The sequence below is a fragment of the Nothoprocta perdicaria genome, unplaced genomic scaffold (genome assembly GCF_003342845.1).
Source record: "Nothoprocta perdicaria isolate Ctin4 unplaced genomic scaffold, notPer1 scaffold_15, whole genome shotgun sequence".
Taxonomy (NCBI): Eukaryota; Metazoa; Chordata; class Aves; order Tinamiformes; family Tinamidae; genus Nothoprocta; species Nothoprocta perdicaria.
In genome coordinates, this window is record NW_020454649.1 from 4,568,932 (window position 1) to 4,596,419 (window position 27,488).

The window sequence follows — 27,488 nt, forward strand, 5'->3', positions numbered from 1 at the left end:
AGTTGTTCCTTAAGATTTCTCCTAGTTGTTTGTCTGCAAAGTCCTCCAGAAACTTACCATCCTTTCATGTTATTCCCCTGCCATCCCCTCAGACCTCCCTGAATCTTGACCACATTTCCCAAGATGTCCAAGACACAAATGTACATGCTATACTTTTTGTTTTGTTTTGGTTTTTTTTTTTTTTTTGCTTTTCCATATCCTGATTTCCTGATTTCCCTTTACGGATTTTTCTCAGTAATGAGCCAAGTTCTCACCTTGCTGGTGATCTGTCTGTTTGGGGTGGTTGGCTATGGCGAGTGGAGCACCCGGGATCTTGGTGCTGCGTCCCGGGAGTGCAGGCTTTCCATGTTGCCCGAGGAGCGCGTGCTTCCAGGTGCTACACTGGTCAGTGCTCATCTAGCAGCTGTGTGCAGTGCCGCTATTTCAAAGCTGGGAGCTTTGAAATGTGCTGAGTGTTTGGCAAAGTAATGATAGGTTATGCAATGGCTCTTAAAATCGTCTGCTAGCTGCTCTGAGGTTTGTCTTCTGAGTAGTGAAAAGACAGCATTAAAGTACAGTTTGTTGTTCTGATCCTCGAGAGCTTCTGAGGATGCTTGGGAGTTGCAAGATTTTGCAGTGCAAGCTGCATTTATTGGCCCTTTTTTGAGAGGAAGACTGAATGGAGGCTCATTCTTTCCTTCCAGCTGTGTACACCTGCCTAAGCGCCGAGTCAACAGGCAAATCGGAGCCTCAAAGGTCGTCCTCTGGTGTCTGCATCGCGAGCTGCTCACAGCAAGTGCAGAGTGGAGCATTCCCAGCCTTGTTCCTGTGCAGACCTGCTTACTAAGTGACGTTTTTTACACATAGGTTTCAATTTGATATTAGAAATACATGGTAGCGAGTTACTAACAACTGTCATTGGAAGGTCACCTGTATCAGGAATAACAGGTATTTGGCTGATCACTTGTGGTAATCCTATGAAGTAATTGCTGTAGCTGCTCCTGTTTTTATAAAGAAATTCTGAAAAGCCTGTCCTCTGAACTAAAATACAAAATCTGAAAATCAGTGGTGTTCAGGATGACTCAGCAGCCCTCAGTGCTTCCATGAATTTGGAAAACTTAGCAGTGGATTATTGCATGAAGCAATTTCAGACCCTCGTGTTGGGAAGTACTGCAAGCGAGGTCAGAATTGTTTGCGGTTTCAAGTTTGATCGGTTCCACTTGTGTGTGCGTGAGGTAAAGCATTTCTGTACAGCTGGCTGTGTCTTGTCTTGCAACACAAGCATATGGAAATGAGAAGTCTTAGAAATAGCCCTTCTGCCTCTGGAGGGAGTGTTTCCCTGCCCGGGAGGGAGCTGTTTGTGGCAGTGCAGGTGGAGCTGCGGGATCCCGTCCTGCCTTGCTGCTTTAGGCTGTCTCTTAGGAGAGTGTCACCGTGTGGCCGTGCAGCTGCCTCATCCACTGGGGCACGTGCTTGTGCGCCCAGCTATTTTGGGTCTGGGAGTCTCTTCTTTCAAACTGAGGAGAAAGGCTCAATAAAACACTGTGTAGTCTTGCATGTTGTTTAATTACTTCAGTAACTGTTGGTGCCATGGTATTTTGGGCTGTGCAAGTGACAGTACCGAACTGCCAAAGTTCAAACCTGAGAGCTCTTCTCTTGTGACTTGATTGCGTAGTGACCCACCCGTAACCTGTTCTGGAGGTTAACCTGTGGGTTGCTGGAGTAGTGATCATCTAGAGGCATTCTGCTAAAGAAACCATCAAAAGGGGCCTGTGCTGTTTAGGGTGCTTGACATGAGGCAGTGTTAAATGTTATATCAAAGCAAGTCTTCAGTAGCAAGGATGGTTTAGGAGGCCTCTGCTTGTAGCTGTTGCCCCGTTCTTGATGTCCTCAGTCTCCCCAGTGTGGCTGCCTGGGGGAGCATGCAGTAAATGAGCTGCCCTCGCCCGGGACCGGGCCCTTCCTCGGCTAATGGGCCAGGGCAGGCAGCAGCCCCTTGGGCCACGCGGCTCCGTGAGGGTCAGGGCTGCTGCACCGCGTCGGGCGCCCGCGGTCTCGTGCGTGCGTGAGAGGAGCGAGCGCGTCGGGGACGCGCCGAGCCCGGAGCCGCTCCGGAGCCCGGAGCCGCTCCGGAGCCCGGGAGCTGCTGCAGCTCCCTCCGTGCGGGAGCTGAGGGCCCCGGGCGCCGCGTGCCACAGCAGCGCTGAGCAGGGCTGGGGGCCTGCCTGAGCTCACAGCGCTCGGAATTGCACGGGGAGAGTTAAAAGCTGAAGCGTTTCTCAATCCCTGTGCCTCTGGGGTGACTATGGAATGCGTTGTTCTCCTTCAGAGGTGCTGTTTTCTTTTGCTGTTTAGAAGTTTTTGCCCTTAGCAGGGTGGATACAGTGTGTCATGTTATCAGAGGACCTGATCACTTTTTTTTGGTCTGTGAAACTACCTTGAAGTCATGTGTTGTACAAATGTTTGCGAATTTAACCATGTTTGTAAAAAGTCGAATATCTGAAATTGTCTGTTCGAGCTTGCCTGGGAAAAGAACCTTTACAACTGAAGTAGTCTCCATCCTTGTCCCATATTATCTGCTTTCCTCCAAGCATGTTGCATTCCACACATTTTTAATAGTGGCTTCCCCTCCTCCATAGCTGCTTTAACTTGTTTTGTGGGAGGACTAGAATATTTAGAGTGACACTCCAGAGGTCTTCTCCCAAAAAAGAAACTGATAAGGATAGTAGAGTTGTGTATATAATACACAGGCTCAAGGTATGGGCAAAATTTAAAAATAATCCTATACTAACTTGAGGTCTGTAAGTATGATGTGTGATCTTAAAATCCAACTGAGTTTGTGTAACTGAAACTTGGTAGTTTTACTTTAGATTTAGGGCTTTAAAAGTGTATGGGGTTTTTTATTTTTTTTCTTCCCAGAAGAGCTAAAATTGTGTGTTGAAATTGTGTGTTCCATGCATTTCATCAATTACAAATATTCTTAGGTTTAAAAGTTTACAAAAATAAATAAAATTTTCTAAAATTGCCTTGCAATTTTTGAAAAGATCTCCCCTCAGAGATGCTGGCTGCCTGTCTGGGTAAGGGAAGGGATGGTGATTTTAAAGAATTTGTTCAGTCTGGTTGCAGAAGATGAATAATTTAAGATACAGTCACCTACTTAAGACTAGATGATTGGGAATTAGCTGTGTAAGCTGAACAGCTTATGCTAAACCTTGAATGTAGTGCCATGCATCAGCTTCTGCCATTTTGTACGTGTGAGCACTTTTATGCTAGTTGAATGATTTTAGGAATTTCAAGCATCTCTTAGAGATTTCTCAGTGTTAGTGGTTATTATGAGATGCTAATGAAGTAGCTTAATGCTGTTCAGCCAGGCATTTACAATTCGTTGTCATTTCTTTGTTGAATGTTTTTGGATACCTTTTCCTTTGTGAAGAAAATTAAGTGTACTTGGTAAAAAGGGACTCAAGTTGTTTTACTCTTCTGGATAAATTCCCATGTGTGTCCGAAGTTCTGTCTTGCGAACTGGCCGTCTTGGGGTTGGAGAGGCAGCTTCTTGTCAGCTTCTGTAGCAGTACCTCATGCGGACTGATGCAAAGCAGTGACGACCTGCCGCCCTGGCAATGGGCAAACACAGATTCACAGGAAGATATTCCTAGGTTTGCTTTAATGTTGTCTCCTCAGAGGCTGATAATCGTTTCCGAAACCTGAAGCAGGTAGTTCTGCGAGTTTGGAATGCATGCAGCCCATTATTTTTGATAACTATTAAAGGTTGCTTTTAATACACAGGAAATAAGTCAGGAAGACTTAGATTTAAATGGAAACACCCTCTAATGCTGGAAGAGAGCTCAAAAGAAAGAAAAACTACTTGCATTGAATTGGTAGCATCCTTTCGGCTCCTGTATTTAAAATTATCCCTGTGCATTAAAAGCTGACAAAAGCCTGTGGTAGAAATGTGTTGTTCAAAAATGTTCAGACATGGCTAAGTAAGAGTTAAAAAGCAAAAAGATCACGTGTCCCAAAGGCTTTCTTCTTGTCCTAGTGGTGTGCTGGCTGTCCTGGGACTTCACCTGTGATTACTGGAAGTCTGAATCACACTGAATAGACTATTATTCTAAGCATGGTGAAGTTGAAGAACCTGTTTCTAATCTATAAAAACGAGAGAAGCTAGCGTGCTTTCCTGTGGTTTCAGTGCAGAAGGCTGGTTGCTTGTGCATTCCACGCTCTGTTTTCTCTTCACTGAATGCCTTTACCACAAGATCACTACTCGGCAGAATAGGGGAGCGGAAATAGCAGTAGGTTTTCTTAAAAAAAAACAACATGAAAACCCTCAGATCAACCTTCATGCATTCTAAAACCTTCTGAAAGTAAACAAGTTGATGGTCTTTGCCCCTTGCTCAGAGGTTTTAAGGCAGCATTTATTGTGTTGCTGCCTCTTTACACCTTTCAGCTGAATTAGCTCAAGCAGACTAGGAGGTGATGGCACTGGCTGTTTACTGGAAGCTGTGCTCCGCTGCATGGGCCCGTCTGCCCAGGGAAGAGCACTCCGCAGTACAATTTAGATTCAGAATCTCCTGCAAGGGAGAGAACGTGCTTTCCTTGTTTTCAACGAGGCACCTTGTTTTCAGCAGTCTTCCCCACTAGATATATAATAAATGTATTTTCCCAAGTACAGCTAACAGAGCTTCAGGACAGTATCCCAGTCTACACGGTGTGTATCCCATGCTCATTTCATGAATTGAGCTCAGGTAGCTTCTTTATCAGTTTGCTCATTTTTGATGGATATTAACTTGCTTGGGGAGGAGAGAGCTGAATTTGTTTCATTTCTAATGCTTTTGCTTTGGGATTACTTTATGCTCCAAGACTCTTGGGTTGCTTTCCTTCTCACGCTCTGTATGGGATGACTAATTCCCTTGTTCCCCTGTTGCTCTGTCGTCTGCGCTGCGGCCCCAAGCGCCGCTCAGATTGCGGGCGGCAGGAGTGCGGCGGGGACTGCATGAACTGCTCGGTAGCATCGTGCAAGAGGAGCAGGTTTGTTGCCAGAGAGCAGCTCCTTCCCTCCTGGAAGATCTTGTGGGACCAAACAAGTGTTGTAAACTGATGTCTTAAAGCTGACTGCGGCACTTGATAGCCTGTTCAATTTGTTGTCTTAAGCCTATAAACAAGGTGGGATTTCCTGGTAAGTTCCTCCTAGCCCGTCCTGTTAGTTTGGTTCACACCAGTCTAAGCTTCCTCTCTGCTTGGAGTTAGGTGAGAATATTGTTGTAGGGGCCGTAGAGGGTTTCTTATGGCACAATATCGAGGACAGTGGCTGTTCACTGCATCTCTCCTGAGAGAGCTAGCTTGTTTCCTTCGAGTTTTGTTTCAACTTAATGATTGTAAAATCAGATACTCAGAATGGCAAGTAGTGTAACTGACTGGTTTTAAGTGAAGAAATAGAACTAGCATGAACAGGTTATTTTTCATAAACCCTTTTTTCCCCTCAATTGAATCATCATTACATATTTGCACCTCGTGGTTTGGCTTATGTGTTTACTGGTGCTTCCATGACCCGTGTTGCTGAGACTTGCTCCTGCGTTTTCCGGAGAGCGATGCTCTTCTCCGCTGGTGTCTGCAAAGGAATGTTATGAACAGAACTCATCCTGTATCCTCTGAGGTAAATGAAGTAAATCAGGCGATCTGTCTGTTCTGTTTGGGTGAGGAGCAGCTCATAAGTTTAGAAAACAAGTTTATTTGAGAAGTTATGTAAATTTTTGGTAAGAATGAGAGCACATGGGTACATAAGGGAAATCACCTTACTGGAAACCCCCTGAACAAATTGTTTTACTAACCATACAGTATTGTAAAACCCATGTGTCTGGGTGTATATTTTAACTTACAATATTTGAATTTACGACTTTTATGAAGCCTAAAAATAGCTTTTGAACCAGTCTTGAAGATGGGCGGACCTGGTCAACATGGGTAGGAAGGTAGTGCTAAGTGTTTTCATCTTTCACTGATCTGTATCTCTTATTTTCCTTCAAAACTTGAAAACTGATCAGTCTGTTGAAACATAGGTTGTATTTTATTGAAGATGATACGCACCTTTCTTGCACAGCAAGTCCACCATCGACTTTCTATGCAAGGTTTATGCCATAGGCAAGGGAAAATTGGAGGAAGGAGATGGGAAGCAGGTTAATATTTCTTAACTTCTTTGGGAGGGATGAGGAAGGAGGAGTTAACTTGGTTGTCTCGAGTTCTACGGATTCATTCCTTAGGCTGCGGAGACCTCCCCTCAGCCTGCAGGAAGGGCAGCGCTTTGGTGCTGGAGCCCAGCTTGCTTAAGCAGGCAGGCGCCTAGGCCGGCGGCGCTGGCCCACGAGCCATGGGAGCAGTGACGGGCGGGATGCTTCTCGCACCATCCGTGGCATCTTGGTGTCGGAAGCGCTTGTGCTTTGAACAGCAAAGTCCAACGCCTGTAGTACCAGGAGAAATCTCTTTGCTGCAGAGAGCAGATTTTGCCTGGCTCTTTTTTTATAGAACTAAGGGCTGAATAAAGCACTGTTACCTTTTTTTAATAGCTACCTTATGTGCACTTCTGAATGACACAGTCCAACCTTGTCTTAATTAGTCTAAATTTGATCTTTAGGTTGTCCTTGCCCCTGGAGCAACCTCAGCAACACACTGTGGCTAGAGAACTATTTTGGAACTTGCTTTAACATACACTCAAGCAGAACGTGCAAGATACTAGTCCTCAGTTTTCAGTGACCCCGAACTCTGCATGACTTGTCAGCCAAGGGCTGCAAAACGTGCAAGCGCTTCGGGCTCTAATTGTGAATTCCCTGAGGCATGAGGGTGAGCCGGTGATGGAGTGTTTTAGGTAAATTATGTTTGTAAGTGTTGCTCAAAATCAGCTCCATCGTGGGGAGTGATGCTGCGCAGTGTATAACTACTCCAGTCTTTCACTTGCTGCTTTTACTGCTACCATAAATGGCTGCACTGTAAAAACACTTGTTGAGAGCTTGTGGTGTTGGACTGTGTAGAGCCTCAGCTGAATGTTTACTTGCAGCTTCTTGATGTGGTTCACAATAGATGTGGCTTTCCACAGTGTGGAAGAGGGTATTTGCAGATAGAACAGCGTAGTTTGTGGCGGAGCGCGGTGTTCGGAAGCTGCAAACATGCGAGCAAGGCTGCTAACGCCTGTCTCTGCACGTTGTGTTTCTGGTTTCTGTTAACTGAACGGTGATGATGCCTTGGGGGAGGTGCAGTTGCCTGAGTTATAACAATACTTGGATCTTTGGATAATTGTATTCTCACTAAGGTAAAACAGTTCTTGCTGCTAAGGCTGGAAGGCTTTCTAAGGCTGGAAAAGGCAATAGCTTACTTAGGTCCTTCAGCTCCAAAGATCACATGAAATATTTTCAGCACTAACAACATTTAGATTAATGTTAAGTAATGTTGTTTATCCGTATTTTTTTCAGTTCCATGCAATGGCTGTGGTAATTCAGAGCAAAAACCAAGCTGCCTCCGAGTCCCTTAACATGCGCTGCAGTTTGGGGTGATGCTGACTAAGAGTGGTAGAGCACCTGCAGGTGCAGAGATGAGGGGGAAGAAGCACTGTGGTTGCTTTTAGTATAAGCAAATGTTTTGCTAGTAAATATGCCCCTTTTTTTTTTTTTTTCCTTTTAAGATGAAAAGTATTGGTTACTTAAATACATAGACCGAATTCTGAAGGCAGATATTTTTTGTTAAAACCTGAGAGCATAAGCGTGCTTCCAATTGACATTGTCTGTTATGACTTGAAAATCCACAGTTGCTATGGCTGGAAGTTCTGTCAGTGCCTGAAAGAATTTAAATAGTGCTTGATGTTGCTTGAGGATCCCTTCCTTTTCCCTATAGGTGGGCTAGAAAGCGCGTTGGTGCCTGTAAGCACTTCTGCACTATGAAATCTCACTCGTGTCAAGATCAGCAACTGTAAAGCCACTTGGCAGCTTCTGGTTCCCGGAACTAGAGCCCGTGCACATTGCGCCACGTCCAAGTTGTGGCAATAGGGGTAATTTCTTCACGTTGTGCTCTTCAGGCCCTCTCAGTTGGCAGGATAATTGCACTCGGAGCTTGCTGTGGTCAGCTGCCTTGGGAGGCCTCCTGCTGTAGATGTCCTTGCGTGGTGACAGCCGCGCTGCGGGCTGTGGGGGAGCAGCAGCCCCACAGCCGCGTGGCGAGGCCGAAGGAAGGGCAATACACCCTGCCCGCTGTGACACCAGGCAAGCACGAGCAGCACGTCTGGGGGCACGGGGCAGTGTGCCAGGTTGTAGGTAAGCTTCGAGGGGGGTTATCTACAAATTAATGAGCTGAAACCAAGCAAGGACCTGTGTGCTACTGAGGTGCACTGGGTCTGAGAGCAGCATAGCCCTGTCTGTGGCCTTCTAAAAGGAATAAAACTTAGAACAACACGTAGATTCACCTGTGAGACACTTAGTCATGTAAACAAAACAATAACTCTCAAGGCTTCATATCCAAGAACTGTGGTGCTCTTTTTTTTTTATTTTTTTTTTTTTTCCCCTTCCTCTCCCTAGCTACTTGGGAAAAAATTACTTACTCTCCCCAACAGGAGGTATAATTCCCTTGTTGGCAAGTATTTCTCTACTATTTCCTCTATGAACTTTATCTAGTGTCTCTAATTCAAACGGTGCACTCGGCTTTCCTTCTAAAAGATGGAAAAAAAAATACTATGTTTTCTATGATATATCTGCAAATAAACAATCCTAGTGCGCTGTCCTCCTGCAGCTTATGTGTGATGGGAAAAACAGTATGAATTACATTGTTGTCAGATGTGAAGGAGTAATAAGTTAAATTTATAAATCAGCTGCTGATGACAGTAAGAGGGTAAGTCCCATAATGACAATGAAGGCATTTTCCAGAGATCAGCTTCACTGCAAGCACTGATTACACGGGAAAGAAAAGTATTGAATTCTACTGGGACCTGAGATGGAAAATACTATTATTTTTTAAGAATAGATTGTCTGGTTGAAGTTTCATTTCAGTTATGTAAGTCCATACAGTAGACTCTTTAAACTTTGTATTTTGGATTTCTGCTTTATTTAAAAAAAAATGAAAACCAAAAAAAAACACAGAATTTTCAAAAAGTAGTGGTATTAGTTTGAACCACTCTTTTTTTTTTTTTTTTTTAATGAAGCAGTAACGTCTGCGTCTGTGGAACTAATCAGTTTTAATGTTTTCAGCTTTTCCACAAGCATCCTCCGCTGTCGTGTTTGTAAGCCAGCTTGTAGCTCTGGGATCTGCCCACGTCAGACATCTCCGTGGAGCCGGGCTCGGATTTCCTGGTTCGCGCTCGTAGGTGTGTTCGGGGATTGTTTGCTCCCGCTTGCTTGACAGTGACCAAGCTCAGTCTGTTCTTTTTCCTGTGTCCAAATCTGAGGCGTGTGAAGCCCTGTTCAAACAGCCCTGTAAAACAGAAGGGCCCCTTGTGTGCCTCGAAGCTTCTTGATGCACCCTGCCTGCTACCGAAGTGCCTGCACGGCCTGCCGGACCTGAAGAGATCCCCTTCCTTCCTTGACCCTCTCGCAGCGGGGTAGGTTAACCCGATACCTTAAGTTAGAGACAAGGCAAAATGAAAAGCAACCCAAAGCTCCAAGCTTTTGTTGTTTGGGTCTCTAAATTCCACAATGAGGCTGTGACTATCTCTGGGTTAAAAACCTGCCACTGAAATACCAATCTCTTGACAAACTTCTTTGTAGAGGGGACACTGCTGTTGTGGAGCTTATTGCTGGACCCCTGTTGTCCCCTCCTCATGCTGTTGTCCCCTCCTCATTAGCTGCGGTCGCCTTTGTGCGTGCTCGACAGATAAATGCCGTGCTGCAAGCAAAGGTCACGTAGGAACGGTGCTTCGGTCAGCCAGTGCAGGTTCTCCCTCCAGCAGAGTGGCTGCCTCGCCACGAAGGGCCGTTTCAGGCTGCAGAAAGCACCGTGCACGTTTTAGAGCAGCGCGTGGTGCCTGATGCGCTGGTGCAAAGTAGCCGGGGCTGGGGGCGGCGGGTGCTCCGAGCTGCTGCGCGGCCCCCCGGCAGGGCCTCGGTGCCCGCTCCAGCCCCACCTTGTCTGGGGGAGCCTCCCCGCCCTTCCAGGGTGAAGCAAAGGAGGCAAATTAGCAATTAAGCGGCCACCTTAAAGGTGTTCATTTCGTGTGTTATCACTGCCCTTGATTTTCCAGTGTGAATCCGGGGGCATTTGGGGAAAGGATATTTCAGCCTAATTAACTTAGCTGAGGAATTCTGGTACAAGTAGATGAGCAACTAGCCCCAACAGCTAAGTTGCCGTTTCAGCACCTTAGCGCTTTATGGCATTTTCAAAGCTCAAAGTTTATAATAATTGTCTGTAGGCTGTGAAACACATCTAAACAGTGCAGTTTCAGGCCAAAATACTTGAGCTGAATAAATACATAATTTGAGCAAATAAAGCTATTAGAGCTGTGCTTATCTTCTCGCGCAGTCATTTGTACTAGATTTAAATGCTATTTTATGCCTTCTTCCTAAGTAATGAGCTTGTAATGATCAGTCAATGAATCTGGGAAAAAATGCTCCAGACTTTGCTGAGGAAGCTCCATCCTCTCACGCCTTTGTGTTGGATGTCGTCCAGGCTGATATTTAAAAATTCCACGAGGTAACTGTGGTAATAAGGGGAGACCTTGCAGGACAGGACCTAGAGGATGTCTAGCTGTGAACCCAGCGAGCTCGCGGTACAAGCGAGGTGTGTTACTGGCTCTCAAGGAGCCTCCTCAACTTGTAATTACACACGTGCTGTGAAAAGTTCTAGAAACTTTTATTTCTTGATTTATTCCTCGTTTGGCACTTGATCTCGTGAGGGTTTGTTTGGGGTTTTTAAATACATATGTAATATTTTAGAGGCAACAGGAAACCTTTCAGTGAGGGACTGCAAAATCCCCTCAGGTATCCTCCCATCTAAAAGCAGATTTGCAGTTGACTAGGATTATGATGGGGATAATGTGGTTTTGTTTAATTCTAGATAGCCATTTAAACTGTTGCATCTTCTCATCACACTGCAGGCAGCAAAAGGGACAGGCTAGGAGGTAATGACAAAACCTTTTCCTTCTGCTGGTAGTTAGTTCTCAGGTAGTTTGATTGTATTGCAAGGTATTAGGTTTAGTAATATTTAACCCTAATTTGAATCATTCTAGAAAGCTGTAGTCTGCAGGAAACTACATTTAAATACAGCAGCTGTGGCTCCCTGCAATGAGCTCCTGCCTTCCTCTTTGTTTCCAGCTTTAAGGTGATCTTATAAAGCCTTGTCAAGGATAAGGGGACAATATAAACTCATTAGGTCACCTAAAAGGTGAAGTTTTGGCCAGTCTAACTCTGTGAATCAACTTGCCCAGGTTTGGACAAGTAGCTAGGTAGCTGGGGAGAAGGAAGTGTTTTGAGAAACTGCTTTTACTTGCCTAGCATATATGTTACTGAAGGCATATTTAAGTTGGTATATGTTCAATTATGGTGACTGGATTCTGAACTATAAAGTGATCTGTGATAAACTGGTCTATGCAGACTTTGCTGCAGTGGAGATTAGTCTGGCTGTGCTAACGGTTTGAAGTGTCAGCCGTCATGGCCTAAAGACTGAAGTTAGGCATGGTATTTGTATTACCTGGTGCTGTTGTGGAAAAAAGTCTTTCTTAACAAACTTAAATATACCTTAAATGCAGATCCCTCCAGCTCTAATCTGAAGTTGTTTGCTGGTTGTAATTTAAATAGGTTAAAGTTACTAAATTGATGCTGTGTCTTTCCCCCCTACTGTACTTAAATTTATAAATCAAAGCCGCTTATCTTACACAATATTGTATTTCAAGGTATTCTACTGATGCCATATTTATGTGATAAAAGGTACTCCAGTAACTTGTCTCCTTTTCCTTAAAGGGAATTTTTTATTAACCTTATTTTCATTTCATTCATGCTCTGTTCCCACTATATGGTCTTAATTATCTTAAAATTAGTTATTTGTTTTGGAAAAGCCTTCTTGAGGTAAAAAGTGAGGTTAATCTGCAGAGCTTGCATAGCCCGCTGTGTTGAAAACTGCTCCCGATAAAATTTTATAGGTGAAAAAATACTGTGTAGTTAATATTTTCAACATTCCTTGGATTCCAAGTGGCCAAGATTAGGAAGACTAAGCACTTAATGTGCTCATAGTTCTTGCATTTGTTTTGAAGAAAGAATGAAATCAAGTGAAATCAAGATTCATCATTGCTTGCAGGATATAACATTTTATAGTCAGACGTGTTTAGACTTGGGGAATTGCACAGTCTCAAAGACCTTTGTAGGTGTTACTGGCACTAAAGTGCACTAATTAAAAGCATTGCAAAGAAAGACTTTATTTTATTTATGAAGAAAGACTAAGAAAGTCTTTATTTCTCCAGTCTTGAATAATCAAAAGTGTATCTGCTATGAATTGTTCACGTCTGAAGGGTATATTGCTAATAACAAGCCTGTGGGTTAGTATACTCAGCATTAGATGTTGCTTGATTCTTAGAAATTTGATGGCAATTACAACCAAGAGGTGAATGACCACAGCAGGAAAAGGAGCTGCTCTAGCTGAGCAGATGATGGTGTGGATGATTGTGACTGAACAAATGCAAGCACGGTGCAAATTTGCATTGAATTTAAGTTTTGAAAGTTATTTTCAAGAAGTAGTGCTGAACTCCTGTTTTCTAAGGACACTAATATTTTTAAAAGATGTTTACAGGCATTTCAGCTCTTAACTGAAAGAAATCATCCAGTATAAGGTAAAAGTTGTGTCTCTTGCTGACAAATACTGAGAGGAGCGTAAGAATCAAAGACGATGCTCTGTAATAACTGATGGTCACCTAAGGTAGGACTTGCATGCAGCCTGTTTACAACTCGTGCCACTCTTTTTCACACCCCAGAGCCCCACAGGAAGCACTACAAAGCGAGGAAAGCTTTCGCGGCTGCTTAGAGCACTGACTGCCTTCAGGTTTTGCAGAGGAAAGCAGCAAGTGCTCTTACTGCTTCTGAAAGAAAATTATCCTTAGGGACTTGTATGAATGTGGGATAATTGGAAGGTATATATGTCCTTCTGTTGCATACTCTAAACTTTTTGTCAGCTTTCAACATGAAAATACTTTTTATAGCTCTGCACAGTGGCTGTATGCCATCTAACATGCTTCTTTCTGAGCGTGTCCTGGGTAGGTGTGTGCACCTTTGGGGTCTTTTTGGCATTCCTGTACCTCTGTGGCTATGGCCATCCCTCTGTCACTGACTCTCACAGGCCCAGTGCTCCTGGGGGTCTCTCCAGGTGCTGGGGCCCTACAGGTTGCTTTGGCTGCCAGCCCTGCCCGGCAGAACAGCTCCAGGTTGGAGGCACGCCGAGCGAGGTGGCCGTAGGCTGCGCTTGTCCCGTGACAGCGTGTTGGTGGAGGGGACTTTGGACTTGGCTGCGTTCCGCTAGGGGTAGGAAGGGCAGTGTAGATAAAACTTGAAATAATCTCTAACCTCTTCTGTGCTGTGGAAGAGGGTAAACTATGACTGATTTGTAGAGTGAGTCATTTAGATCTTCATGCATGGTCCTCTGTTGTTGTTGCTTTTTTGCTGTAGTTGAGCAGCTCGGGCAGAGAGCTGGCCACTCATCTCCCTACTGGCTGACCAGTCCACTTTAATCCTTGTCTTAAACTGTGGCATTGATTTAGTCTTAAGACCTGGCATATTCTCTTAAATGAAGAAAGATACTTAGAAAATAGCTTGGACAGATCTCTTCCCTTTTCTGGAGTAAGTATTTCTGATGAACGTGTCACGTGCACATAGAGCTGGTAGTGTTATGTTATGCCCATGGCATGAAGAAGTGTCGCTGCATCCTTCAAGTATGTGTTAGAGCTGACAGAGAAGCTGCCCTAGAAAGTACCTACGTCTCCAGCACTGAGCCTGGGAGGTGTCTTAGCATCATGTGCTTCAGAAATGAATGCAAGCTTCAAGCTGAAGCTTTGGTGCTGCGTTCACTAACTTGTTTGGTTTAAGCTATAACATGTAATTTATAGCTGGGAAGGATTTCTGGGCTGTTCACAATGCTGAAATTGTAGATGTTATTTAAGTCTAAAACTGGCCTGTAACTTCAGCTGGAGGGTGGAAACCCTTCTATTTCTTTGCCTTCACTGTTCACTGGCTTGGAACCAAGAACACATTTGAACATGTGGAAAAAATTTAAATAAGCAACTAGTTACTCTTTGAAACATTAAGCATATATTTAGTAAATACAAATGAAGATTATAGACGTAGCAAGGATGAATATATATTTTGGCATGTACCACTCCTTTAACTTAGGCATAGTGGTATGCTTTCCCTGTGCCGGACTGCCTGCCTTGCATGCTCTTCAGGTTTCATGGAAAGATAAAAAGGAGCAGATGATGAAACCAGGCTGCGGACTGTAGCTTGCAGTACCCTGGTATAATGTCTGATTTCTCCCTCTCCTTAGAAGTTAAAAATCTGGGTAAAACAAAGTATTTTTTCCCTTCCTTCCTCTCTCCAGTCTGCAGACTATTGACAGCGCTATGAATAGCAAATATAAGAAAAGCTGCACAGGAAGCTGCAGTATCAGCACAGGGAGAGGGAATCCCAAGATTGCAAGCGAGCTGCTCTGACAGAGAAATTCCCTTATGTGTAGTAAAGGCAAAACCACTGAATGGGGAAGATGGAAAGCTGCAAGCAGACTTTCACAGGCTCTCCCTTCCAAAAGCCTTCAGTGTTTCAAGCAGTGATTAAAGAATTCTTGTTATCTTAAATGGAGGTAAAACGACTAGAGTAGTATCAGATAGAGCAATCTCATTATTGCAGAACATCACTTGTAGGACACCGTTGGGGAGAAAATCAGCGTTGAGACACACTTCAGAGATGACAAGTGTGAGTATAGGGGGAGTTGGTGGTGGGTTGCCCAGCTGCAAATTTGTTTGAATTACTTAGCCTGGACAAATGTGATATAAAACAAGTGGAGCCGTTTCTTACACAGAAATGGGCAGCTGGGCTTGCGGTGAGTGCTGAGCAATGTGCTGTTGTTTCATACTTCATGCGATTATCTCTGGTGGGACAGGTGATAAGGATTACCCTTTTCACAGGAGCGCAGTGACTTTAGTTTTGTTGATACTAATAGGTGGTCACTGAGGTAAAGCTCCTGGGAGCTATACTGGGTAGGTGTATCTTAAGAGGCAGGTTTTAATCTCTGTGCTCCAGGGATCAGCCCCTCATGCATCTTCACATTTTGGGCCTTCCTGCAGGAGTCCAAGAGCAACCTGTGCGTACCTGTGCTGTTGCTAGCTTCAAGCTGGTCGGGTTGTGGTACATCCTTGGGCAGAGGGATGCACGCAGCTGGGTAAGCGCCTGACAGACAGGGCTGTGTCCTTGGCCACTCGGGCAGCTGCAGCTCTGTCACCCCGCTCTGTTGGGGCCTCCGTGCCCAGGCCAGGAGCCTAGGGTCCAGCCGGCTGCCATCGTGCGTAGGGACCAGGGACCTTCAGCAGCCAGTCTTCATGGGCAGGCCCAAACTGAAACCAAGCGAGAACAAATACACTTACATTTGTAAGAACAGGCTTGTCTGGATTCTGTGCTGACAGGGGTGCTCCTGGAGATAGGTAGAGGGCTCGCACTGTAGTTTTAGGATCCCATCCCTCTACCCCCGCCCCATGTTGGCAACTGTGAGCATGACTTGGGTAGTTTAGTGGATGGATGCTGATGACTTGTTGTCAGGGTGATGGCTTGTTGGTATCTTTGTATTTGCTTAGTTGGGAAAATGATTCAGCGGGAACTTCCAATTTTGAAATAAATAAGGAGATGCTCCCTATTTGGGGTGATAGTCATAGCCTTTTTCATAGAAGAACAACTCATCCTTTTTTGTTTCTTAGAAGACTGCACGTAGGTTTCAAGCATTTTTATTTGTCTGTTGACTTGCAGGCTGATTAACATAGGCAAGCAGTACTCCTCAGTTGCTGTAATGTATACCTACATATACATATGATGTTCTTGATCTCTAAATAATCAGAGTATTACACATTGCCAGTCCAGAATAAATGCACTACTCTGGTTTTGGTTTGGGGTAAAGATAGTTCCCTATGACTGTGTACAAACAAAAAGTTCACATTGAGAAATCTACATTGGCATGTTTTTTTGGACAGTACTGTTAGCCACAGTATTCAGTTTCTTATTTCCCAGTCTACAAAAAGAGGTACTTCATGCTGAGGTTCAAGTTATAGGTAACAAACGTGATGGTGTGTGGTTGGAACCTCAGGTTTAGGCACCTGGAGATGCAGATGTTTTATAGCTTCTGCTTTCAGAAATTGTCTTGGGAGGAGCACTGCTTAAAGACATAAAAAACAGAAGATAAATGCCAGGAATGAGGATAATACTAAATTTCTTTAAAATTGAAATGTCATTTGTTCTGCATGGACTTACTGCTAGAAATAACAGCTACTAGAGAATTCCAGAAATCTACAGCAATAACTCAGCACTTCCTAGAAAAGGAGGGGAGAGTTCTGGAAATTCTTAGGAATTGCCAGTAAATTCTAAGCCCTACTAGAAGTGGACAGTTCCCTAGCAGTGTTGACTTGAACATTGTAGTTTCTGGGACTTCCTGCTGGGAGATGCTAGGGATTGCTAGAAATTCCTAGGAAGATGCTAAAAATTTGCTAGAAGTTCAATAGACTCTGTTTGATTTCTGGAATTTATTAGCAGTTACCAGAAATAGAGAAGTTGTTATTTCATTCCTCTCAATGACAAACTGTTGAATATGGGTAATGACCCGCTCATCTTTACTAGGCATGAAGGTTACAGCTTTAGCTATGATGCTCAATGAATGTCTTACATACACTTGTCTTACAAATAATATTTTTTTCCGCAGTCCTATTTTGTTACGGATTATGACCCCACAATTGAAGACTCCTACACCAAGCAGTGTGTGATAGATGAAAGAGCAGCACGCTTGGACAGTAAGTACCTGAACTAAAGCATCACATGAAGTGGTCTGTAGCTGTTGGGGTCTGCGTTCGTGGTTGTGTGCATAAAATGTGCAGCTGAATAACTTTGCAGTAAGTGGTTTTACACAAGCTTGCAGCTGATAAAAGCTAATATACTGTGATTTTGTTACTGAGATATCAAGGATTGGAAATGTTTAGACTTTACATATATTTAAATGTCTTTGTTTATCATGGATTGGACACTTTTTTAGCAGACTTACTCCTGAAACCTTAATGCCTACAAAAGTCGGAGAATTTAACAGTTCCTGACAGTTACTTGTATGACACAATAGAACGAAAAGCATGTCTCCGAGCCCTCATGTTTTGCCCCTCTCAAATAAAATACAAATGTTTGCCTTAAGAGTTTCAATTCTTGTTTGTCAATAATTTAATTATTAAGAAAAAGCAACACCTCTGCCTGAGTCCCTCTGTACCTTTTCCAGCTATTTCAGCTGGTCTTGCACCAGTGAAAATATGCCCTTGGATTGTCTTTCCTTCCTACTTTTGTTCGGTTTGTAGATCTTAAACTGTTGAATTTCTCCAATAAATTGTTGGAAGACTCATTAAAAAATTCTGTAGTGTCTGTGGGAAGTGATTTCCACATAACTTCTGATATATAATAGATGTTATTGCACTATTCTTTTAGGAAGTATTCTAAGAAGATAAATTCTAGCGATTAACATTTTGTGTATGTTCAGTTCTGGATACAGCTGGGCAAGAAGAATTTGGAGCCATGCGTGAGCAGTACATGAGGACAGGGGAAGGTTTTCTGCTTGTTTTCTCAGTCACCGACAGAGGAAGGTAAGCTTGATATCCACTTATTTAAAAGAAATGGAAACAATCCACTTTTGAAGCTTAATTAATCTTGAATTGTCGCTCTACCATTATTAAAATGATCTCTAACAGAAGGCACAAGAGATATATTCATTCTTACATTCTGAGTCCTCATGACTCAGTCGTTATGTTTTCAGTCCTCATGAAAACTCGTTTTAAGTCACCGTTTAAGACAGTTAGCATCTGTCTTTTACAATAAGTTATTTTAAAGCGTTTTTGTTTGTTTTTGCTTTTTTTTTTTTTTTTAAACTTATTTTATGTACTCACTTTGGGGAAGCTTTCTGCTTTTTTTCACCTTCCATTAAGCAGTGCTGGAAATACTCCTTACTGCCTAAATATCACCAGGACATGAAACAACTTGGTTGGCCATCCTAAGTATTTGTGTAGGAAACTAAAAAGCTTTCTGCTCATTTAGCCCCATCATTTTTCTGTTCTTCAAGGAATGTGATTTACCAGCTTCATAACTTTCCCAGAAATTCCTGGAAGTAGCTCTAGAAACTTTGGGGATACCAGGTAATATATTCGTCAGCATCTCTAGACTGGAGCTTGAACATCCTAGCCAGAGCTCATCTCCAAAAATCAACATTTGACAGAGGAACTGTTTACTTGGTTCTTTCTCAACCCATGGGGAATCGTGATGCCTGTAGAACAGGGCACACCAAATGCTCTGCTTGCCTTGCAGTGCAGACCAAGTGCCCAGTGCCACCTTGAATCTTTTTTTTTTTCCACTTTGAGCATTGAGTGGTTCTTTAGATGCTCATGCAGTGACAGAGGACCCTTTGAGGGAATGTCTGCAGCTGTCTGTGCTTGTGTTCTGGGGCTGGGCAGGGCCTAATCGATGATGATTCATCATTCCTGGACTTCTGCAAAGCTTGAGAATTTAGAAGTTAGTACACTGACAATCTACTTTGTTCTTTTACAGTTTTGAAGAAATCTATAAATTTCAGCGGCAAATTCTTAGAGTGAAAGACCGTGATGAATTTCCTATGATTTTAGTTGGTAATAAAGCAGATCTGGACCATCAAAGACAGGTGAGCAATTTGGTATCGATTACTGCCGGCTTTTTTTCTAGAAACTTTACATGTTTCCCCTCAAAAAAGGAGTAACAGCAGGTTGAAAATGAGTAAATTATGTTATCACAGTACAAGAAACACAGCTAATGCTCACTTTCTATTCCTGAATAATCTTAGAAGTATGATGGCATTCCACATACCGCAGATCTTCTGTCTGACTCACTGGGGTGATGTTGAGACCAAATCTGTTCACGTACGGAGCTGAGAGCTTTCTGTCATGACTTGACTACTCAGGCATGAACGTGTCTAATTCCTCTGTTGTGTTACTCACCACGGCGCGCTGTGCCAAGCAGAGCACATTCCAGCACTGGCTCGCGTGATTGTGGGACTGCACTGAGGTTGCTTTTATTGTTCCCTGCTGTTATGTGTAAATGAGTAGTTAGTCGTCCTTTTCTTCTCTCTTTGGCTATTTGATTTCTGCATAATTGGCTTACATCTTTTGAAGCTCAAGGTGCAATGACAGAATTTATTCCTTATTTAAGTGACTTAAAATTAAGACTTTGAAATTAATAGATTCCAGCCTTGCGCTTAGTTTCAGGAGTACTCTAAATTTGCTTTAAATGGTTTAAAGAAGGAACTTGTTTGTTTTCTATATTTACACTTTCAATTTTCATGCACCAAATTGCTGAAATGAAAATAACCTTAATACGTCCACAGAAAAGGATCAGTTGTCAAACTGTATATGTATTTTTAATGAAAGCAAGCCAAGAGTTACTAAAAATGTAATTATTCTGAGAATTTCACATAGAAAACAAAGCTTTGAATAGTAAGAAATTCCTGGATTTGATCACCAAAAAAAAAAAAAAAAAAAAAAAAGCAAGTAACTTTGTTTCTGTCCACTTTTCTTTGGACCAGGCTCAAATAAGGTCTGAAGTAAATATTAGCAGATTGAGGGGTTTAGTGTCTTTTTCTTTCTGTTGAAATTTAAAGAGGTTTTTGAGAGTTTTCAGTGCAAAAAAAAATTCCTAATTCCTTGATTGTCACTGTCACAACCTCTTAACCTGGAAGAAAAAAAGTCAGTAAAAAACTAAGACTTATGTTGAAAGATACAAAGTATTGAGGCGTTTTCGCATTTGCCTGACTACATTTAGCGGAAGTAACTTCAGATAGTCAGACATGCACAGAACCTCTCTAGCCTGTCCCTGAGACAAAAGTGAAACTTGCATTACTGGTATTCCCCATGCAGGGGGGAAACCATACAGGTCCTGGAAAATAGTGTACTTTATTTAATCCATGCTGACAAGATGTCAGCGTGTAAACTGTGTAGGTGAAAATAAACCATAACCGTACCAAAGCAGACTAGGTGATGAAGGACAGATACACAAATAGTGAGAGGGAAATAGCATCATCTCTGTCGATCCTTGATGCTCAGAGGATACTTGGGAATGTAGATTTTAATTGTGTAGATCCATTTCTAGAAATAGCTGTGAATTGTGTTCTTTTTTCCTCCATCTTCCTAACACAGGTTATAACATACCTGTTTTTCCCTTAAAGAAAGAGGAGTCTAGTGCTTCTTTTCCCACCACTGTATCCTCTGTGCTCAATCCCTCGCTGCTGCTTCAGCTGATGGATTAATTGTGATTTATACTCAACCAGCAGTATTCAAATTGTTTAACTCTGAAGTTTTGCTGCTTAAAACTTTGGGTATGTAGAGGTAAAATAGAGCTCCTAGGTTTTCTGGAATAGCTGGATACATGTTTTTACCTTTTAAGCGCGCGTGTGCGTGCGCACACGTGTACATGTTCTTCCCTCCTTCACGTGGAGTGCTTCAGCTGGCATTAAGTCCATCCGAAGGGATGACTGTGAGATGCTGAGCTGACGTAATGTATCTGCAAAAGGGAGAGGTCCCCGCTGCCCTGCCTTGCCTCCCCTCCCTCTTGTCTTCGCCTTCTCCCACTCAGCGCTCCTCTGAGGCACTGGCTGAGCTGAATCATCTCCGTAGTGCAAACAAACAAGCTGGGGTGACTTTGCGGTGCTTGAGGGAGTTAAAGCAGCTCTGCGAGAGGCCGAGCGCCGGGGACGAAGCATGGGAAGGGCTGGGACCCTGGCCAGGAGCAGAGCAGGGAGGAGCTGGGGTGGGGGAGCCAGGGGAGGCAGCAGCAACAGTGCTTAGACGTTATCAGCTGGTGCGAACGCGGCCGGAGCCCTTGGCGCTGTGCCTACCCCTCGGAGAGCACCGGCTGCAGATGGACACGCGGCAGGCCCCACCGGCACGGCGGCCTGCTCGGGAACTGCTGCATGGGAAAACGTGGCCGGGCGAGCAGCACCCATCTCCCGTGCACAGGGACATGCAGGGCAGCTCTGAGGAGCAGCAAGTCCTCTCTCAGCCAGCGTGAGAGCGAGAAGAGCAAAGCCTCCCCAGGCTGTAACTTCTATAGGCAAAAAGAGAAGCGCTAATCTTCTGCGTTTCCCTATTCCCAGCCTGCTGGTCTGTCAGGTCTTGGCAGAGTTGCTCCATAAATCTAATTAGTCAGAATGTAATACCCCAGTCCTTTTTGTTTTCTATTGTTTCTACAAAAAGTCATCATATTCTTTTAAATTTGTACAATCACGACCATACGCTCTTCACCTTCAGAAGAAAAGCAGCATTTTCAGAATTCAGGAAGTTGCAAGTGTGCAAGTGATGCTCAGAATAAAACTGCCCCCACCAGGCATCTGCTTTCTGGATTTGAAAGCTAGGAGGCAAATCAATAAGAGAGCTGAGCAACATGTGCTGCCTATGAGAATGTAAAAGGAAGTGAAAGCAACTTTCACTGTGTTTTGATCATAAAATGACACCCAGAACTACCAAGTCTTCCTAGAGCCTGAGAGTTAAATCCATAGGAATGTGTTTTGGATCCAAGTCTCAAGGGTTTGACCTGTATGCAAGTAACTGTCATTATTTTGTAGTCGTACAAACTACAGAGTGCTGTCATTACGCAGCCATAAGTTGGAAAGCAACTTAGGTGCAAGTAAGGATCCTGGTGTGGTGGTGATTGCTTCTCAGTAGAGACTGTAACTGCCACATACTGCTTGAGCAATAGAAAAACGGTGGAAATCTGATACAATCTTGATATGCTGAAGATTCCCCTGCAGCCGACGGGGTGCATGGGGAGTTGTTTGTTTTTATTGAGGAAGAAAGATGAAATAGGAAGTATAGCATAGACTGATTGCAGTTCTGTCTCCTGTGTGGTAGGGGAAAAACTCTCCTCAATATTTACACTTGTTGAGTTGACGGAAAAGATTTGCAAGGGGATGTGCAAGCATTAATCTTAGGATTTTTACTCCAAGGGTAAAGAATGCTGGTGTTTCCAAGGTTCCCTGATCGTTCACAGGCTGGTGACTGTGAGACTGGGATTTAAACATCATCTGCTGTGTAGCTCTTCTCTTGAAATAAATGCAGAGTAGCTGTCAGTTTCTTAAATGGGCTAACTCAGTACAGCTTGAACAACACTCACTGGATTTTTCTACACCAGCCCATTCAGTGGAGTAACTGATGTTCTACTTGTAACCTCTACTACCAGAGGAGTAGGCTTGTCAGTGCTGAGTCTGTATGTGTGGGTTTTTTTTTTTTTTTTTTTTTTTAAGACTTGAATTCAGTCTGATCACTTCCCAGATGGCAAGATTTCAAGGAAAATCCAAGTTGCAACAGGAGAGTGCTTGGATTTGATTAAAAGCTAGTTTTTCCCTTTGGCATCACTACTGAACAGAAACAGTGGCATAGTGCTAAGATCTTGTCTGTTATTAGATATATTTAAAGCAAGATCCCTGTGGCTTCAGGTTATGCCTGGATAGATGATTAGCCCAGCTGACCCCAGGCAAACAGTCTCGTGGTTTGATTTTCATCAGCCTGGATGCTTATTCCAGGGGTTATGGTTGGGTGCAGGACCTTGGTGGTGCCTTTCCTTAACACATGAGCATTTAGCTTAGCTCATTCTCTTTGTTGTGAACTACGCGTGACAGTGTGACAATAACTTCTTGAGGTATTAGCTTTTTTTTTTCTTTTTTAAGGGAAGAATGGCTTAATACATATATTTGTAACTGGCAAATCCGGAGCTATTTTCTGTATAGTCTTCTGAATATTTCCTCTAGTACTGTTGAAATGGAGGTTAACAGAACTGTTATTCAAAAAACTTCTGAAAAGAATGCTATTGTGGCTAATATATCGTTACGAGTGGGAATGGCCATGTGCAATGATGCTTTTGCTATCACAGATGGAATAGCTCTTCATGCTTTACCGCAGTTCACCTATTTCTAGAAGACAAACAGATTTGAGCTGTGTAGATAGCAAGTGATCAGTCACTGGCTGCAACTGGTGCAGCGTTCAAATAGAGCAACTCAGAATACATTTCAGTGCTACATACCCACAGTTTGTCTGCACCAGTATGGCTTTTTAAATGAGAAGGTGACCAAAATAAAATTAATAGGTGAGTAGTTACCATTGCAGAAATCACTTTAGCCAACTTTAAGAAAGAACTAGCAGCATCTGGGTGTGAGCTGGTGTGATAAAAATCAAGGTGGCAGCTCTACTGGGGAATGATGGAACTGTCGGCAGGAGCAGAACAATTTATCTGGATAGGAGACGTTGTAGATGGACCACTAGGAAGGTGAAGCTGGATCCCTGCTGAACATAGGGAAATTGTCACTTTCTGATGCGAGGACAGTGTGGCCCTTAGCTAGGTAATTATGGAGGCAGAATATGCGTGTGGTGGTGAAGCTGGGTAGCCTTGGAGAAGCTGTTCTTCAGGTACTGAAATGAATAGCAACTTGAGAAATGATTATATTTCTGACAGTTCTCACATACACTAATGAAGAGAGAGGATCATGTAGGATGCCTAGGGGAGGATGTTCACAGGTTTCTTCGTGTAGCAATAAGAAAGACTGCTCCTTGTGCAGTGAGCTTTTCCATGTTTATCTTGCTCCTTTGCATCCATTTTGGTGCTTAGCTTGAGAAACTCTGACCACATATCGGGTAGTTTGATGAACAGTATCTGAAGCAGACAATAAATTATATGTAAACAAAGAATAAGCATCGTAAGTGATTCCTATTGATGTTCATCCTTAAGCTATTCAAAAGAAGAGTGTTTTCACTTCAAGGTACATGCACACAGACACAGGTCCCGGTAGTTGATCTCAGATTGTTTTGTTTTTGTTTATTTGCTTATTTTAAAGCTCCACCAAACCGCAATAGTGCTGAAATAAATGTAGAGTCTAGCAAGTGTATGAGAATAGCTGACGTATCCCAACATGCTCCAGCTCCATGTTGCAAGGTGACTGGGGCTCCCTGGAGAGCTTGGGGAGGGTTTAGTGGGAGCTGCTCTCAATGCAGCAGCAGAGCCTTGCATAGACCCTAAACGGGAGGCCCAGTGGCACACGAGCTTAGCAAACTGAGATGCCATGCTGGAGACTCTCAGGTTGCTTGTGTAGCTGTGAGAAAGGTGTTTTGCAAGCTGAGAAGTGCTTGTACTGTGGTGAATGTTCCCAGAAATCTGGGGGTTTTGTTTAATTTCTGTGTGTTCTCTCTGGGCGGCTTCTTAATGGAAGTGAATATGGGACAGCTGTTTCAAGAAAACCAAGTTCAGATTTTTGCTCTCGTGCCGTCAGTCCTGCACGTGCCTCCTTGACATCGCCTTCCTGTGAAGGCAGCACGGGCTTGGACGTTTCCTCCTCCAGCTGCTGTCCGGCCAGGATGTGTTGCTGCTTCCCTTCACAGGGGCAGCCGTCCTTCCCTCTGCCTTCCTATGGACGTCCTTCCCCTCGGAGCGCAGCCGCTGCGCTCGGGGTGGCCGTCCCGCGGCCGCCGCGCTGCGCTCTGACACCCTGGCCAAGGCAGCAGCCTGTGGCCAGCCTGCCCCTCTCTCCTCTGGTGCTGCCCCCAAGTCCTGCCTTCCGCTCCATCCTTTCAGATTCCGCACCAAATTCTGCTCTAATGAGGGAATCTTCTGGAAACCACGGCATTCTTGATCTCCCTTTCCTGCCTTGTCCAAGGGAGACAAGGGGTAGACAGGGTTTCTTCAATGGCTCTAGACCTAGAGACTTCAGGGGTATCTCTTGTAATTCAAGCTGTACTTAAAAAAATGTCTGTCAGAATAACTTTTTGTTGTGCCATAAAGAGATTTCTTACGACTTTAATGAAGGCTCAAAAACTAAACATCACTTTAAGTAATAATCTTTTTTCTTTAAAATGTTTTTTTCCCTCCAGATTTAGTTGGGGCAGGGAGAGGGTGAATTTAGCAGTTAGTATCCACAGTTGTGTTAATATTCCAGGACATTTTCTTTGACTGAAGCACTTGCTCTGAGCAAGAATGCAGGAGTCGTGGCTTCTTTCAAAGGCCTGGTGGCCCTTTCAAAAGCTTGGTGGATTTGTTTTCCATTTTTATTATATGCATGGTACAGAAACTGTTCTGTGGCCAAATATTATTTACTGTTTTAGAGTGCAGCTCTTGGCATTTCTGCTTGAAGGAAGTAGGCTTTTGATGTGTATTTACCGTGGCTGCTCATCTGGATCTCCCTGCCAAGCCCTTGTTTGAGCTTAACGGTTGATTTGTGTTGCAGGTGACACAAGAGGAAGGTCAGCAACTAGCACGACAGCTTAAAGTAACGTACATGGAAGCCTCAGCAAAAATCAGATTGAATGTAGACCAAGCTTTTCATGAACTTGTCAGAGTTATAAGGTAGTGTAACTTAAGTTTGAAAAAGTTATTGTCCTTTTGTTACTGGATAGCTGCAACAAATGTATGAAGGAGATGGCTAAAAGTTTATTCTGTTTTCTCCAAACTTCAACCAATGCTGAATGTATTAAGAAAAAAATGCTTGTGACTATTATGTGGATTTGAAAGATCACTTTGCATTAATTTGTTGCATTATGTTGATCATACAGTAAGCAAGCCCAATGAATTAAATCAGGTTATTGGCCTTATTATCAAAACTGAGATGCCTTTTAAAAAAAAAAAAAAAAGAAAAGAAAAAAAAAAAAAAGGAACAGTAAAGCCAAAAACTTCTTGCTCATTTAATCAATAGTTTGGATGTGAAAGGTAATTCAGTCCTCTAGGGAATGTGCAATGATAGCTTTTATGCAGTGTTTATTTAATGGAAAATGTTATATTTTCATTAGAATTTAGAATTCTAATTTTTATTCTAATTTTATCTATCTGTATATCTCCATCTATATATTTATCTCTATCTGTTCTAATTGTAATTTAATTAGAAATTTTTATTTTCAGGAAGTTTCAAGAGCAAGAGTGCCCTCCATCACCAGAGCCAACACGGAAAGAAAAAGACAAGAAAGGCTGCCATTGTGTTATTTTCTAAGAATCCCAAGAACCAAGCTATCAACTGCCAGATTGTTTTTTTTTCTTTCCATCTTTTTTCATCACTTCTGGTATTGGTCTAGCCTTATATGTGCATGTCCTAAAAGCGGTCACCAGAATAGCCTTAGTCCAAGAAGCTGGCAGAATAGTTCTTAATGAAGACTCGGTCATCTTGGGGCAGACTTCAAAGCAAAACACTAAGGCTGCTTCTTTAATACCACAGTTCCTTCCTTCTCTCCCTTAAGAGCTTGCACCTTGTGGAGTTTTATTCGCAAAGGAGATGGAACAAAACCGTGTAGGACAAGGTGTTGAAGTCACGCATAAGTTGTTTCTTGTGAATTAATTTATTTTTACTTCTGACATTTCATTAGCTATTACAAAGATATTGAAGTATAGAGTATACTTTTTAAAAGGGGTGGATTGGCTTTTTGCCCTCACTTAAATTAGACTTGAGTATTCAGCTAGCCTTAAGAAACCTACACTGAATTTCATTGTCAGCAAAAATGTTCATCTCTCGTTTATGCTGCAGTTTTATTTCAGTGGCCAAAACCGTCTACTGTATTTATTTTATGAATCCAGACCAGCTACGGGATGATTATACTACTATTAGAATACGGCCAAATACCTGAGCTCATTCTGGATTGAGGCATTTCAGCTTGTTATGAAATTTCACATCATTGTTTAAAAAAAAAAAAAAAAAAGAAAAAGAATTAATGTGTCTTCCTTTGTATTTCTGGGTAAGGGATTGAGGAAAACTTAAAATTGTAGCTGTTTTTGTTTTATGTGATATAAAAATGAATTTGATCTTTCCATTGTCAGAGATGATTAAATGTTTTTGCTATATACTTTTATACATTATTTTCTTATCAAACTAGTTAACAAGTATTTTTATATGTTTGTAAGCAAATATGCTTTCACAGCATAACTTGTGTATATGTAAAGATGAGTATTTAATTCTCACAGTTCACTTTTAACTGACAAAATGTGGGATTTGCCAAACTGTGGTAAACTTCTCCTTACTGTTCTGATGATACCCAAGAACGGCCAATGATGTGCCTGCCCAACACACCCATAGAGTAAAATCTAGTGTTGTGTTTTAATCAATTTCAGTATCCCTTGCTAAAGACTGACCATTATGTGAATTATTAAACTGTAAGACTTTTAACTGATTGTTTAGTTAAACTGTGGATGGTTGTTTAATTTGAGTTCTGTGGATTGTGTTTAAACAATTCAAGAATATGTTCCCTGATACTGAAATACGGAGTGGTATTGCACAGTTGTCACCTTACTGAATGTGTCCAA

General features: G+C 42.9%; 1 protein-coding gene across 1 annotated transcript; it reads left to right on the forward strand.

The window, feature by feature from the left end:
• Window positions 1-237: 237 nt before the first annotated feature.
• RRAS2 (RAS related 2) lies at window positions 238-27,488 on the forward strand. Its single transcript, XM_026034780.1, has 6 exons — window positions 238-384; window positions 16,876-16,963; window positions 17,689-17,791; window positions 18,747-18,855; window positions 25,432-25,550; window positions 26,100-27,488. Exons 1-6 carry the CDS (start codon window positions 238-240, stop codon window positions 26,185-26,187), a joined length of 654 nt encoding a protein of 217 aa, XP_025890565.1. The 3' UTR covers window positions 26,188-27,488.